Source organism: Hylobates moloch, unplaced genomic scaffold (genome assembly GCF_009828535.3).
Source record: "Hylobates moloch isolate HMO894 unplaced genomic scaffold, HMol_V3 SCAFFOLD_16, whole genome shotgun sequence".
Classification (NCBI taxonomy): Eukaryota; Metazoa; Chordata; class Mammalia; order Primates; family Hylobatidae; genus Hylobates; species Hylobates moloch.
The window spans coordinates 50,586,120-50,602,342 of record NW_026652291.1 but is presented as its reverse complement, the minus strand read 5'-3'; the positions used below and the strand labels follow the sequence as shown (position 1 = coordinate 50,602,342).

Here is a 16,223-nt window from a genome sequence, read left to right as displayed (position 1 = left end):
CTAAAGGCATTTTCCCGGGGGCCAGGAATGCTAAAGAAGAACTCACCAATCCCCTTGAACTCCTGGGCTCAAGATATCCTCCTTCCCTGGTATCTTTGATTTGAGTCCCCTGGTATTTTTGATATGAGAAACACTGCCACACGGAAAAGCTGCTCTAAGGCTAAATAGCAAATACATGAAACATGTTTCCTTATATATGTTGTACAAAGTAAAAAGGCTGCTAGTTCCTGGACCACAAGTAACACTTTATAAAAGGAATAAAACTTATTCTACAATAAACTGAGTTTTCTTAATACCAAACTTAAGGGCATGTTGCATAAAGGTAACAGTAGTGAGTACTACCTTTTGGAGACAAGAGTGGCAATTTGCTCCGTGGTCTCATATACCACTTTTCTCTAAGAACCTTTTTTCTCCAATTTTAAAATTAAAAGTCTGGACCATTCACTCTTGTCAACAAATATTGAGGTCTACTATGTGTTAAGCCACCATGTCAGTGCCTGGCATACAGCAGTGAGCAGGTCTCTGCCCTCTGGGGCATAAAGTCTAGTGTAAGACAAATAGAGAAGAAATGATACTATACTCCTTTCCATAAACCAACCTTGAGTGGGGACACAAGCACAGGAACTTTAAGACACCTTGCTCCAAAGATAAATGTACTTAAGTATTCTACACACCAAACCTGGCCACTGGTCACAAATAAATTTTCATCACACACAGCTGCCTAACTCAAAGAGGATGACAAAAGGCAGGCATATCTAAAAGCCCGATCAAAGTTCTTAAGATTGCCCAGCCCTGGAGATTAAAAAACAGTATACACTCAAACTTTGTAAAATAATAACAGAAACTAGAGCAGTGGTTCTCAGTTACCTTGAAGGCCTGTTAAAAAACATAGACTGATGGGCAAAAGCAAAAGGGAAGTAGCCCTAGAGATGTTTATTCCTGCACATGATCTTAGCTACAAGGTAATGTTTTATATATTTTAGGCTGGGCACGGTGGCTCATGCCTGTGATCCCAGCACTTTCAGAGGCCGAGGCAGGTGAATTACCTGAGGTCAGGAGTTCAAGACCAGCCTGACCAATATGGTGAAACCCCGTTTCTACTAAAAATACAAAAATTAGCCAGGCATGGTGGCACACGCCTGTAGTCCCAGCTACTCGGAAGGTTGAGGCAGCAGAATCACTTGAACCTGGGAAGTGGAGGTTGCAGTGAGCCAAGACTGCACCACTGCACTCCAGCCTGAGAAACAAGAGCGAAACTGCCTCAAAAAAAAAAAAAAAAAATTAACTGCAAGACCAACTAGAAAACAGAACTTTACAAGGGAAAACACCACCAGATAAAACTTAAGAATGGCCGGGTGTGGTGGCTCACGCCTGTAATCCCAGCACTTTGGGAGGCTGAGGCGGGCAGATCACGAGGTCAGGAGTTCGAGACCAGTCTGGCCAACATAGTGAAACCCCATCTCTATTAAAAAAAAAAAAAAAAATTAGCTAGGTGTGGTGGTGTGCGCCTGTAATCCTAGCTACTCAGGAGGCCGAGGCAGGAGAATTGCGTGAACCCAGGAGGCAGAGGTTGCAGTGAGCCGAGATCGTACCACTGTACTCCAGCCTGGGCGACAGAACGAGACTCCGTCGCACAAACAACAACAACAACAACAACAAACTTAAGAATCTTAGGTTGTGGGACTTAGTCCTAATGCACAGACCTTTTAAGAAATTCAACCTATAGAAAAGCATTTAACTTTAACATTTTCAGTATATTTATTTTACTCACCGCAAGCATTTTCATTAAAAGTTCCTGTTGCTCTTTTGTTGCTTGATTTTTAGTGTTCTCTTCATATTCATAACCATTTTTAGCTAAATAATCAAGGTGGTTGTGAAATATAACTGAACGCCAAAATTGCTCCTACAAAAGCGAAGAAAATTGCTTAAGGCCAACTATCACCTTAATATGAGGCAAGCATTAAGTATTTATCTTAAGATACCAGTTTTTGAATAAAATATGTTCTGAACTCCTCCTTTCTATAAGTTTATTTTACAATTTAAATTCTAGTGTGATACTACAGCTTAACTTTTTCCCCTATCCTTAAAAAAGGTGGTTGGGGAGGAATACAACATTTAAAACTGTTTCCTAGCTATCATAATTAATGCTCAGAGAACTTGGTAAACAAGCTTTTTAAAAGCTAATTTGTTTCTTATTTAGAATAACTAATTGCAAGATTTCAAATGACTTTCGATGACACGGGGCTAGGACTAGGGTCAGGCAAGCCAGGTGCTATGGCACAAAATGTATGGAGGCACTTCTTCTCAGGGACATGCCCCATGCTGAGAGTAAGTCTTTCCCCAGTGGGTCTCTGATAGTCACGCCCATTTACTTTGTAGACAAAGTCCCTGGAAGCAGTGATGGCAATCAGGTGGCCTGGTGATCCCAAGCAGTCCTCTTCCCTCCCTGCTACCCCTATTTATGTAATTATACAGTAATGAATATTCAATACCGGCCATCAGGGCAATTTTAAAGTGTGTGTATCACAGGTGCTGTATTATCAAATTCAAAGTGTCAAGGTAAGACTTCCACATACCTCCATTTGTCCTTTCTCTGTTGCAATCTGACAGTAAGGAAGCTTAAAGGATAATATAGCAACAGCAGGGCGTGGAAGGGTTGGGGGAAACCGAGAACCTTTACAAGGAATGCACCTGTCAGTAAAGAAAAGTTCCATCACAAAAATTTGCTAACATGTCATAAAAACTGCAAAATTAAAAAAGTTTTCAAAAGTTAGTAACTTAGAATAGTAATATTATTATTATAATAGCTGCCTTAATTATATATAACAAATATCTCTTTTCAAAAAGTGTTTTAGGCTTGACTAGGCATAAAGACTATCCCTACATGCATTTCAAGAATAGAAAAATTCCATCTCACATCTCACTTGATTTATTTTTTTTGAGACAGGGTCTCACTGTGTTGCCCAGGCTAAAGTACAGTGGTGTGATCAAGGCTCACTGAAGCCCCAACCTCCCAAGTTCAAGCGATCCTCCCACCTCAGCCTCCCAAGTAGCTGGGACTACAGACATGTGCCACCATGCCTGGCTAACTTTTGTATTTTTAGTAGCGATGGGGTTTTGCCATGTTGCCCAGGCTGGACTCGAACTCCTGGGGTAAAGTGTGCCTCCCGCCTTTGCCTCCCAAACTGTTGGGATTACAGGCGTGAGCTACCCTGCCCAGCCTCACATCTCACTTTATTAAATGACAACCACTAAAAGTGAAATCAGCTCTCTTCATATTTTCCTTAGTAAACTACCACTTTTAAAACATAAAAATTGTACCATTAATACCTGTCATGGAATCCATGTTATCACCAAGATAAATGCTGATGAAGCTGCACATGGAACATACTCTAAGGTCAACCACATGCTTGGCCGTAAAGCAAGTCTCCAAAAAAAATTTTTTTTTTTTTTTTTTTGAGACGGAGTCTCACTCTATTGCCCAGGCTGGAGTGCAGTGGCGCAATCTCGGCTCACTGCAAGCTCCGCCTCCCGGGTTCACGCCATTCTCCTGCCTCAGCCTCTCCGAGTAGCTGGGACTACAGGCGCCCGCCACCACGCCTGGCTAATTTTTTGTATTTTTAGTAGAGACGGGGTTTCACCGTGGTCTCGATCTCCCGACCTCGTGATCCGCCCGCCTCGGCCTCCCAAAGTGCTGGGATTACAAGCGTGAGCCACCGCGCCTGGCCCAAAAATTTTTTTTAATTGAAATCATACCAAGCATATATTCTGAGACCACAGTAAAATAAAAATAGAAATCAATACTGAGGATCTCTCAGAACCACACAAATTACATGGAAAGTAAACAACATACTCCAGAATGACTTTTGAATAAACAATGAAATTAAAGCAGAAATCAAAATATTCTTTGAAATAAATGAAAACAGACACAACATATCAAAATATATGGGATGTAGCAAAAGCAATGTTAAGAGCCAAGTTTATAGCACTAAACGCCTATATCAAGTTAGAAAGATCTCAAATTAACAGTCTAACATTGCATCTAGGGAAACTAGATAAACGAGAACACACTAACCCCAAAGCTAGCAGAAGAAAAGAAATAACTAAAATAACTGCAGAACTAAATAAAATTGAGACTCAAAAATCCATACAAAGGATCAATAAAACAAAAAAAATTGATTTTTTGAAAGGATAAACAAGATCGATAAACTCCTAGCTAGATTAACAAAGAAGAGAGAAGCTCCATATAGGCACAATCAGAAAACGGCAAAGGTGACATTACAACTGATTCCACAGAAATACAAAGATCCTCAGAGACTATTATGAACACTTCTATGTGCACAAACCAGAAAATTTAGAGGAAATGGGCTCACACCTCTAATCCCAATACTTTTGGAGACAAAGGTGGGAGAATCACTTGAGGTCAGAAGTTTGACACCACCCTGGGCAACAAAATGAGACCCAATTGCTACAAAATTTTTTAAAAATTAGCCAGGCATGGTGGTGTGTATCTGTAGTTCCAGCTGCTCAGGAGACTGAGATGGGAAGATTAATTGAGCCTGGGAGGTTGAGGCTGCAGTGAGCCATGATCATGCTACTGCAGTCCAGCCTGGGTAAGACCTTGCTTCTATTTATTTATTTATTCATTTTTGAGATGGAGTCTTACTTTGTGGCCCAGGCTGGAGTGCAGTGGTACAATCTCGGCTCACTGCAAGCTCTGCCTTCTGGATTCACACAATTCTCCTGCCTCAGCCTCCTGAGTAGCTGGGACTACAGGTGCCCGCCACCACGCCCAGCTAATTTTTTGTACTTTCAGTAGAGACGGGGTTTCACCATGGTCTCGATCTCCTGACCTTGTGATCCGCCCGCCTAGGCCTCCCAAAGTGCTGGGATTACGGGCGTGAGCCACCACGCCCAGCGGTTAAGACCCTGTTTCAAGAAAAAAAAAAAAAAAAAAAGAGAGAGAAAGAGAAAGTCCTCAAAAGCAATTGCAAGAAAAACCAAAATTGACAAGTGGGACCTAGACTAAAGAGCTTCTGCACAGCAAAGAAAATCTAGAGGAAATGGATAAATTCCTGGAAACATAAAACTTCCCAAGATTGACTCAGAAAAAACAAATTCTGAACAAACCAATAATGAGTTCCAAAATTGAATCAGTAATAAATAAAAAACCTATCAACCAAAAAAAGCCCTGGACCAGAGAAATCACAGCTGAATTCTAGATGCACAAAGAAGAACTGGTACCAGTCCTACTGAAAATATTCCAAAAAATCAACTCCTCTCCAAATCACTCTATAAAGCCAGCATTATCCTGATACCAAAATCCGGCAAAGACACATCAAAAAAAGAAACCACAGGCCAATATCCTTGATGAACACAGATATAAAAATCCTCAACAAAACACCAGCAAACCAAATCCAGCAGTACTTCAGGAAGTTAATACATCACAACCAGTAGGTTTTATTTCTGGGATGCAAGGTTGGTTCAACATATGCAAATCAATATATGCAATTCACTACATCAACAATTAAAAACAAAAACCACATGATCATCTCGAAAGATGCAGAAAAAGCTTTCAATAAAATTCAACATCCTTTCATAATAAAGACCTTCAACAAACTAGGCATCGAAGGAACATAACTCAAAATAATAAGAGCCATCTACGGCAAACCCACAGACAACATCACATGAATGGCCAAAAGCTGGAAGCATTACCCTTAAGAATTGGAATAAGACAAGGTTGGCCGCTCTTTTCACTCATATTTAACAGAGTACTGAAAATCTTAGCCAGAACAATCAAGTAAGATAACAAAATAGGAAAAGAAGTCAAGTTATCTCTCCGCTGACTATATGACTCTATACCTAGAATTGCTAAAGGGCTCCTAGTTAAGACAAAAGACTTCGGTAAAGTTTCAGGATACAAAATCAATATACAAAAATCAGTGGCATTTTTATACACCAATAATGTTCGAGGTGAGAGTAAAATCAAGTATGCAATCCCATTTACAATAGTCATACACATACGTAAAATACCTAGGAATATATCTAACCAAGGAGGTGAAAGATCTCTACAAGAACTACAAAACACTGTTGAAAGAAATCACAAATAACACAAACAAATGGAAACACATTCCATGCTCATGGATTAGAAGAATTAATATCATTAAAATGACCATACTGTGTCCACAGCAACCTTGGTTTGCATCGAAGTCACAGCACCAAAAAAAAAAAAAAGAAAGAAGAAAGAAAAAGACCATATCCTCCAAAGCAATCTATAGATTCAACACTATTCCTATCAAATTACCAATGTCATTTTTCACAGAATTAGAAAAAACTATTCTAAAATTCATATGGAACCAAAAAAGAGTCCAAATAGCCAAAGCTATCTAAAACAAAAAGAACAAAGCTGGAGGCATCACATTACCCAACATCAAACTCTACTTCAAGGCTAGTGAAAAAGAACATGGCACTGGTGCACAAACAGAAACATAGACCAATGGAACAGAATAGGGAACACAGAAATACAGCCACACACCTACAACCAACTGATCTTTGAGAAAGCTGACAAAAACAAGGAACTGGGAAAGGAATCCCTACTCAATAAATGGTGCTGAGATAACTGGCTAACCACATGCAGAATGAAACTGGACCCTTAACTATCATCATATGCAAAAATTAACTCAAGATGGATTAAACACTTAAATGTAAGACCTCAGACTATAAAAATCCCAGAAGAAACCCTAGCAAATACCCTTCAGGATAGTGGCCTTGGTAAATACTTCATGACTAAGTCCACAAAAGCAATTGCAACAAAAACAAAAATTGACAAGTGGGACCTAATTAAAACCAAAGAGCTTCTGCGCAGCAAAAGAAACTACCAAGAGTAAACAGGTCGGGTGCAATGGCTCACATCTGTAATCCCAGCACTTTGGGAGGCCAAGGCAGGAGGATTACTTGAGGAGTAATCCAGGAGTTTGAGACCAGCCTGGGCAACAAAGGGAGACCTGTCTCTACAAAAAAATTAAAAAATTATCCAGGTGCGGTGGCATGTGCCTGTAGTCCTGCACAATCCCATTTATAATAGCCATATGCACACACACAAACTACCTAGGATATATCTAACCAAGGAGGTGAAAGATCTCTACAAGAACTACAAAACACTGTTGAAAGAAACCATAGATGACACAAACAAATAGAAAGACATTTGCAGATCCTGAGGTGGATCACTGAGCCCAGAAAGTCGAGGCTGCAGTGAGCCATGATCTCATCTCACCACCACACTGTAGCCTCGGTGACACAGTGAGACTCTGCCTCAAAAAAAAAAAAAAAAAGAAAAAGACATCCTACAGAATGCAAGAAAATGTTCACAAGCTATGCATCCAGCAAAGATCTGACATCCAGAGTCTATAAGGAACTTAAAAATCAGCAGCAAAAAACAAATATCCTCATTAAAAAGTGGGCAAAGGACATGAACAGACACTTTTCAAAAGAAGACATACAAGGCTGGGAACGGTGGGTCACACCCATAATCCCAGAACTTTGGGAGGCTGAGGTGGGTGGATCGCTTGAACTCAGTAGTTTCAGACCAGTCTGGGCAACATGGCAAGACATATAATCCCAGCACTTTGGGAGGCCGAGGCGGGCGGATCACGAGGTCAGGAAATTGAGACCATCCTGGCTAACACAGTGAAACCCCATCTCTACTAAAAATATAAAAAAAAATTAGCCAGGCGTGGTGATTGGTGCCTGTAGTCCCAGCTACTCAGGAGGCCGAGGCAGGAGAACTGCGTGAACCCGGAAGGCAGAGTTTGCAGTGAGCCGAGATCGCACCACTGCACTCCAGCCTGGGTGACAGAGCGAGACTCAGTCTCATAAAAAAAAAAAAAAAAAAAAGTTGGCCAGATATGGTGGCTCGTGTCTGTAATCCCAGCACTTTAAGGGGTGAGGCAGGCAGATCACTTGAGGCCAGGAGCTCAAGACCAGCCTGGCCAATGTGGCGAAAACCCATCTCTACTAAAAATACAAAAATTAGCTGGGTGTGGTGGTGAACGCCTGTAATCCCAGCTACTCGGGAGGGTGAAGCACGAGAATCTCTTGAACCTGGGAAATTGCGCTACTGCACTCCAGCCTGGGCAACAAAGCAAGACTGTCACAAAAAAAGAAAAAAAAAAAAAAGCCAATGAAGCATATTCACTTTTATCCATCAGTTTGGCAATTCTTAGTACTGTTGGTATAAACTGTCAAAAAAGAGAAAAAAGTCAGGCACGGTAGTGGGCACTTGTAATCCCAGATATTCAGGAGGCTGAGACAGGAGGATATCACTTAAGCCAGGAGACCAGCCTGGGCAACATGGCAAGACTCCATTCCAAAAGAGAGGGAGAGAAAGATGGTGAAACGCCTAATATAGGTTAAGTGTTTATTAGATATGGGTCAGAGTGAAGCAGAACATCCACTATCATTAGAAAGACTATAATCTATATCTACTCTGATAAATATGGTAATAGGTCAACGGGCAAAGACTGTCTAAACCTGTTCTGAGTAGGCTATATAAGGCATTCAAACACGCCCATCATGAGTAGTGCTCTTGCAACCGATTTATTAAAAAGCATTAATTAATCACAGAATGATTTATATATAGAGAACTCTTTCAACTTATGTACTCCAATTTATTTATTAGAAAAGCACTGGAAAACCATGACTGCACACTATAAATACCACAGGCAAATTTCATATTTTCATAAGGTCATTTAAAATGCGAAATCTCTTTTTGAATGCTTACTAATAATCATCCACTTAATTTATAGTATAGCCTTTTAATCAGGACATTCTTGAAGGGAGATACTAAGTAGAAGCTAGATCCTAGGGTTTAAAAATTTTATAAATATCTTCCAGTATTATCAAATGCCCACTAGAGTAATTAGAAAACAAGTAAGTGGCAATGTCTAGTATTCTTTTCCAAACTACTCAGGCCTCTTTCTTGTGAGATTCAAATACCCTCCCTTCTTTTTTTTCTGACTATACAATAAAAATACAAATGTTTTTAGGGTTCCAATTTTTTTGAACATACAATTTCATTTCTTCCTTCTCTCCTTTTATGATTTTATAAAAAATCTAGTTTTCACCACACAGTATGAGGTGGCAGTGTGAATACCTCAAGTTTGAAATAATCTTGTGGCAATTCTGTCATAAATCTCTATTTACAAGAATCACTACTTTACTAGTCATGCAAAATGAAAAAGAGCATGTGCATTCACAAAAGATGAGTCCAAGTACATATACATGTACATTAACAAAATTAGAAAAACACTGGGAGAAATGTTAATTGCCTAAACTTTTTTTTATAAAATGTCCTGTTTAAAAACATTTTACAGCTCATTTTATTGATTTACACATAGTAAGCAATTATCACAAAGAAAAAGGAAATACTGAGTAGGATTTTATTAACAGTTACTTTCTAAGCCACATTTACATCAAAGCAGAGCACCAATTCGCATTTTTTTAATCCTTTACTTAGCTTTAGAGACTTCAACTAAAAAGATGTTTTCTCTGTTAAATATCCCCATCACAGAAGAATTCAAGGAAAAAACACACACATTTAAACTGCTAATTTGGTGGGTTTTGACGACGACAGAGTTTCCTGGAAACTATGTGCATGAACCATCTGGAAGAGGAATTAAAAAAAAAAATGAAAAACCTGGTTTATTAAAAAGACAAAAGTGGCAGGGCACAGTGGCTCATGCCTGTAATCCCAGTACATAGGGAGGCTGAGATAGGCAGATCGCTTGAGCTCAGGAGCTCAAGACCAGCTCGGGCAACATAGCAAAACCTCATATCTACAAAAAAATACAAAAAATTTGCTAGGCATGGCAGCATGGACCTGTAGCTTTAGCTACTTGGAAGGCAGAGGACGGAGGATCGCTTGAGCCCAGGAGGCAGAAGTTGCAGTGAGCTGTCACGCCACTGCACTCCAGTCTGGGCAACAGAGATTCTGTCTCAAAAAAAAAAAAAAAAATTACTTCGATTTGTTTTCAAATTGACCACAAAACCTGTTTTTTTTTCCTTTTGTTATATTAAAGAAAGAGTTTAAAAATGCCAAAATAATCAGGCGTGGTGGCTCACGCCTGTAATATCCCAGCACTTTGGGAGCCAAGGCCGGCAGATCACCTGAGCTCTGGAGATCGAGACCAGCCTGGGCAACCTGGCAAAACGCTGTCTCTACTAAAAATACAGAAAATTAGCTGGGCATGGTGGCACACGCCTGTAATCCCAGCTACTTGGGAGGCTGAGGCACAAGAATCACTTGAACCTGGAAGGCGGAGGTTGCAGTGAGATGAGATTGTGCCACTGTACCCTAGCCTGGGTGACAGAATGAGACTCTGTCTCAAAAAAATAAATAAAAATGCCAAACTGGAGAAAACTAGGTCCAGTGTCCAGATTAACCTTGCCCCAGCCAGCAAGTTTTGCTTTCTCTTCTGTGTTGAACAGGACTGTCTTCTGCATTTGAGGGGACTTTGCTCACATCTCTTTTAAAGCACTTATTTGGGAGTAGCATAATGACTTTAGAAGCCAACCTCTTCCAGGCCACAGCCTCATTTATCTTTGTGTGGTATAGCACATCTAGTCGGTACTATAATAAATGCTAATTCAGTGAACACAACTAGGAAAAATGTCTAGTTTTCAAGCACATTAAATAACTCTTAAGAGTTTTGAAAAACTAAACAGAAAAAGAAAGGTCTCTGTTGGTAGACAGCAAATTAGACTGTAACACAGCAAAATTTATTAACTCTCAGTTACGTATTAACCAGTAGTGTCATGAAAAAATCTTTAGAAGAAACGATACTTGGCAAACCGAAGTTCAACTCAAAAGGGGGTAGGGATGACACCAATACAGATCAGTAATTTCTCATATTCATAATTTTTTTTTTTTTTTTGAGACACAGTTTCACTCTGTTGCCCAGGCTGGAGTACAGTGGCGCAATCTCGGTTCACTGCAACTGTACCCTCTTCCGATCTGAAGATTCTCTTGCCTCAGCCTCCCAAGTAGCTGGGATTACAGGCATCCACCACCAGGCCTGGCTAATTTTTGTATTTTTAGTAGAGACAGGGTTTCACCATGTTGGCCAGGCTAGTCTCAAACTCCTGACCTCAGGTGATCTGCCTGCCTTGCCCTCCCAAGGTGCTGGGATTACAGGCGTGAGCCACTGCACCCAGCCTCATATTCATAATTAAAGGAAAATAGGAAAATTTTATGTTGACTTAAATTAATGCTTTTTTTTTTTTTTTTTTTAAAGAGACGGGGTTTTGCTGTTGTCCAGGCTGTCTGCAAACTCCTGGACTCAAGTGATCCTCCTGCCCCTGTCTTTTAAGTAGCTGGTATTCAGGTGTGCACTGCTGTGGCAGGCTCTCAAATAAATTTTTAAAAATTATTTTTCACAAAATGTACTTTCTTTTAAAGGATCTCTGAACAAAAAGAAAGCGTAAATACTACTGAGTTGGGTTAGAAAATGCATTTAAAGTGAAAAGAATAAAGAAAGAGGCATCACTAAGTCACTTCCATCTTCACAGAAATTCTGTGAAATGGGTACACTGTGGTTTTAGAGATGAGGAAATAGTGGCACAGAACCAGGGCTACTGAACGAGGATTTCAGCCAGGATACCACAAGCAGGCAGTGTGACTCGAGAGCTCGAGCTCTGGACCACTAGGCCACATTGCCTTTCCAGAGAAGCATGTGATTTGCTATCTTTACCACAAACAATAAGAGCAAACAGAGGCATTAAAAATGCAAATAAATATAAAGATGAATTTCTTTGTTTAAGAGACCAGGTCTCCTTCTGTCACGCAGGTTGGGGTGCAGGGGCTGTATAACCTTGAACTCCTGAGTTCAAGTCATACCATTAACTCAGCCTCCCGAGCAGCTGGGACTACAGGCATGTAACACCATGCCTGGCAGGGTGTCTCTATGTTGCTCAGGCTAGTCTCAAACTCCTGGCCTCAAGCGATCCCCATGCTTTGGCCTCCCGATGTGTTGGGGTTACAGCTGTGAGCCACAAAGCCTGGCCAAAGATGAATTTCTTGCTAGCCAGAATAGGTAAGGCTCTTTAAACACAACAGCAGGCTACTAAAAAACTGACTGCAGAATTTTATTCCCTGAACTTCCATGTACTGCTATCCACAGAAAGGAAATGAATCACCTCTAAATATGCCAATATGTTAAGCAAAACTGGTATGAAAAGTACAGTAAGCCATACTGAGAAGTGTAGCTTCCAATATTTGAAAAATATTTAAGGCTATATACCAAAAAATAAATAAATAAATAAATAAATAAATGTTCTACAAGTGTGTACCAAAAAAAAAGAAAAATATTCTTATTCAAGTTTATTATTCCAGCATAAAGCCAGGAAAATACGAAAATATGAAAACATTCTGCAGTTATCAATTTATCACATCATATACAAATAAATACATTTCTATCAACAGACTTTTTAGTGTATCTTCTCAGTGCTTCAAATGCCTACTGTATAAGATTCCCCTCAGTAATTCAATTATTCTACAAGCTGTTCTTTATAGCAGAAGTATTTATTCTTTCAATCTACTTATCAACTAACTCCTTTTGTTCCTATATTTTAATACAAAAAAAAAATAAGGTTTTTTTTTTGCCAATAAATAGATGTGTACTCTCTACCAAATTACTTTAATCTTTTTGGACCTTAGTTTTCTCATATGTAAAAATTGGGGAGAAGTGCTGGGGGTGAAGAGAGACAGCAAATAGACCAAAAGAACTTGGTAGTTCCCATTCTTTTATTCCTGTAGGGCTGATGAGCTATTATAAAGGGTCTAGGAATGCACACAAGCACCATGAATTGTCTGTAGACCAAATACAAAAATAGTTTCCACTTTACATACTAAAATTTTCACATGTATGCAGATAATGTGATTTGTAAATACAATTTTATATTAAAATAAAATTTTCAGGTCTACAGAAGCTTATGTTATCATGCCTGTAATCCCAGCACTTTGGGAGGCCAAGGTGGGAGGATCACTCAAGGTTAGTTCAAGAAAAGCCTAGGGAACATAGCGAGACTGTGTCTCAATAAAGAAATATTCTTTATTAGCTGATACTAAATGTAGAGCTACTAGAGCTACTATTATTTGGAGGTATGAACTGTTCAACATTTAAAAAGGACTCTTGTTCAAGTCCAGCCTGGATAATATAGGGAGACCCTGTTTCTAAATAAATAAATAAAAAGGGCTCTTATATTTGAAAATGTCAGGAGCTACTAGTATAGATGGTTTCTAAAATCCTTCTAAGTGTAAAAGCTGTAATTTAGAGTCCATTATTTCTTTATCCATTATTGAATATAACAGTTAAATGTTAACAGCTGTAATTATCGTAGTTTTTAACAAGTTAAAATTCTTTACAAATCTTAAATAAAAAGCAGGTAAAAAATGTGTTCCAAAGGGTTGTGTGGGAAAAAAAAAAAGCATGTAAGAAAAAAAAAGCCAGCTGGATAAATTACTAAGGGTGTGAAAACTGCAACTGATGAAATACTTGTAATATTAAATGAAATGAAGAAGCAAAATTATTCATTGCAGATGACTAATTTCATATGCTGCAAATAAATAACTTCATATACCTCTTTAAGATAATGACATTCACTAACAAAATGAATAATCTTACTTGAATAAGCATTAGGCAGAATAGTAAAAATCCTCATAGGTTCAAACTTTAACCTGCTATTAAGATACACTGTGAATTCTTTAATTTAAATTACTAAACTAACTAGATTCCTGAAAATGGACATGCAAGAAATCCCTGAGAACAACCTACACTATAAGAACTACTAAAAATAATGAATGTGGCTTGGCATCTGGCTTATATCTATAATCCTAGCACTTTGGAAGGCTGATGCAAGAGGATCAGTTGAGGCCAGGAATTTGAGATCAATCTGGGCAAGATGGTGAGACCCCATCTTTAGAAAATATTTTTAAAAATTAGCCAGGTGTGGTAGCCTGTGCCTGTAGTTCTACCTACTCAGGAGACTGAGGTGCGAGGATCACTTGAGCCCAGGAATTCAAGGCTGCAGTGAGCTGATTGCACCACTGCACTCCAGCACGGGCAAATGAGTGATACCCTGGCTCTAAAAAAAAAAAAAAAAAGTTAATGAATATACTTCTTCTGATACTAAATATGTCAATATTTAGAATGTAATATTCAGTGATTACAACTGTAAAGGCAAAACACACAGAAATAACCACCAATTCCTCTGTAGTTCTCTACTAATTCAATTTTGCATCCTCTGAGACTATATGTCTTTTCCTCTCAAACATCCCACAATGCCAACCACTATCTCCAGAAATAAATGAATTCTGCTTCATGATCTGCCAACAAAACAGAAGCCAAAAACAGAAGATAGGAATTTGTTACCTTTCGGCTACCAAATCTATCTGCATTTGTGCCTATTTTTTTCCCTTCCACAACTGATAAAATGTCTATTTTCCTATTTTAGACAGGTGATCTAAAAGCTACTACTTTTTTTTCTTTTTTCATTCCTTTCGTTGGCACCTTCTTTTAAACTATCAATCTTATCTTCTTTACTAAATTCATTGCCAAAAGATTACAAAAATGCTATAGAGTCACCTAAGCTAAAAAAATCCCTTCAAAGACTTTTTATCCTCCTTTAGGTGCCACTCCAAATCTTTGCTCCTCTTCACACCAAAGTTTTTTTTCTTTGAGATAGGTTCTCTGTCGCCTAGGCAGGAGTGCAGAGGCGTGATCATGGCTCACTGTAACCTCAACTTTCTGGGCTCAAGTGATCCTCCCCTCTCAGCCTCTCAAGCAGCAGAGACTATAGGCGCGCACCATCATGGCTGGGTAATTAAAAAAAATTTTTTTGTTGAAACTGGGTCTCACTATGTTGCCCAGGCTATTCTCAAACTCCTGGCCTCCAGCATTCTTCCCGCCTTGGGCTCCCAAAGTGTTGGGATTACAGGCGTGAGCCACCTCGCCTGGCCCAATAGTCAAATTTCTTGGTAAGAGTTATCCACATATTCTACTTTCATTTCTTTACCTCCCATGCCTACCCCAATCTGGAATTTAACATTTTATCACTTTTATCAGAGTCACCGTTAACCTCCACGTAGCCAAATTAAGAAGTCTTCTTGAACTTAACTTCTGGCCTTATCTGATTTAGTTTATTGAATTGCTGCTTTGTTTAAAAATTCAATTTATTTATCTTTTGAACTAGTAATTCAAAGTTACGTGCTCAATTTACATGCTCAAAAAGTATAAAAATGAATAGAGAAAAGTTTCCTATACTATCCACTGAGTTTCTCTCCGTGAGGTAACTATTATTGTTAGTTTCCTTTTTATTCTTCTAGGAATTCTTTTGCGTATGTAAAGCAAATACAACTACATATTCTTATTCTTTCCCCACTTTTACACAAATGGTATTTATTTCACTTAACACATCTTGCAGATTTTTATGTATCATTATATAGTGTCCTCATCCTTTTTAATAGCTTTGTCAAGATATGATTCACATAATATTGAGTTCACAGAGAATGTACCAGCCATATCATATGGTAAGTATACAATTCAGCCAGGCACGGTGGCTCACGCCTGTAATCCCAACACTTTGGGAGGCTGAGGCGGGAAGATCCCTTGAGCCCAGGAATTTGAGACCAGCCTAGGCAACATGGTGAAACCCTGTCTCTACAAAAAGTAGCTGGGTCCGTGGTGGTGCGTGCCTGTAGTCCCAGCTACTTGGGAGGCTAAGGTGGGAGGATCGCTTGAGCCCAGGATGTCACTGAAGTGAGCCTGAAGTGAGACATAATCAGGCCACTGTACTCCAGCCTGGGTGACAGAGTGCGACTCTGTCTCAAAAAAAAAAAAAAAGAGTACATAATTCAGTGGTTTTTTTGTATATTCACAGAATTGTGCATCTATCACCACTAATTTCTGAACATTTTCATCACCCCAAAAAGAAATCCCTTGCCACACCCAGCCAATGTATCATTTCTTACATGTGCCAGCAGCAGTACTTCCCAAACTTTAATGTGCACACGAATCAACATAAATTACTATTAGTCCAGGACCAGGTACGGTGGCTCATGCCTATAATCCCAGCACTTTGGGTGGATCACTTGAGGTCAAGAGTTCAACACCAGCCTGGCCAACATGGTGAAACCCCATTTCTACTAAAAATACAAAAATTAGGTGGGC

General features: G+C 39.2%; 1 protein-coding gene across 4 annotated transcripts in view; it reads right to left on the bottom strand.

Moving 5' to 3' along the window:
* Positions 1 to 16,223, bottom strand: part of WDHD1 (WD repeat and HMG-box DNA binding protein 1) — an 88,584-nt gene that overhangs the window by 24,848 nt on the left and 47,513 nt on the right. For all 4 annotated transcript variants that reach the window (XM_032134924.2, XM_058429803.1, XM_058429802.1 and 1 more), the window contains 2 exons: positions 2,577 to 2,691; positions 1,772 to 1,903 (listed from right to left, as the gene is read on the bottom strand). In XM_032134924.2, the coding sequence (XP_031990815.1) occupies positions 1,772 to 1,903; positions 2,577 to 2,691 (247 nt within the window). The remainder of the gene's footprint in view (positions 1 to 1,771; positions 1,904 to 2,576; positions 2,692 to 16,223) is intronic.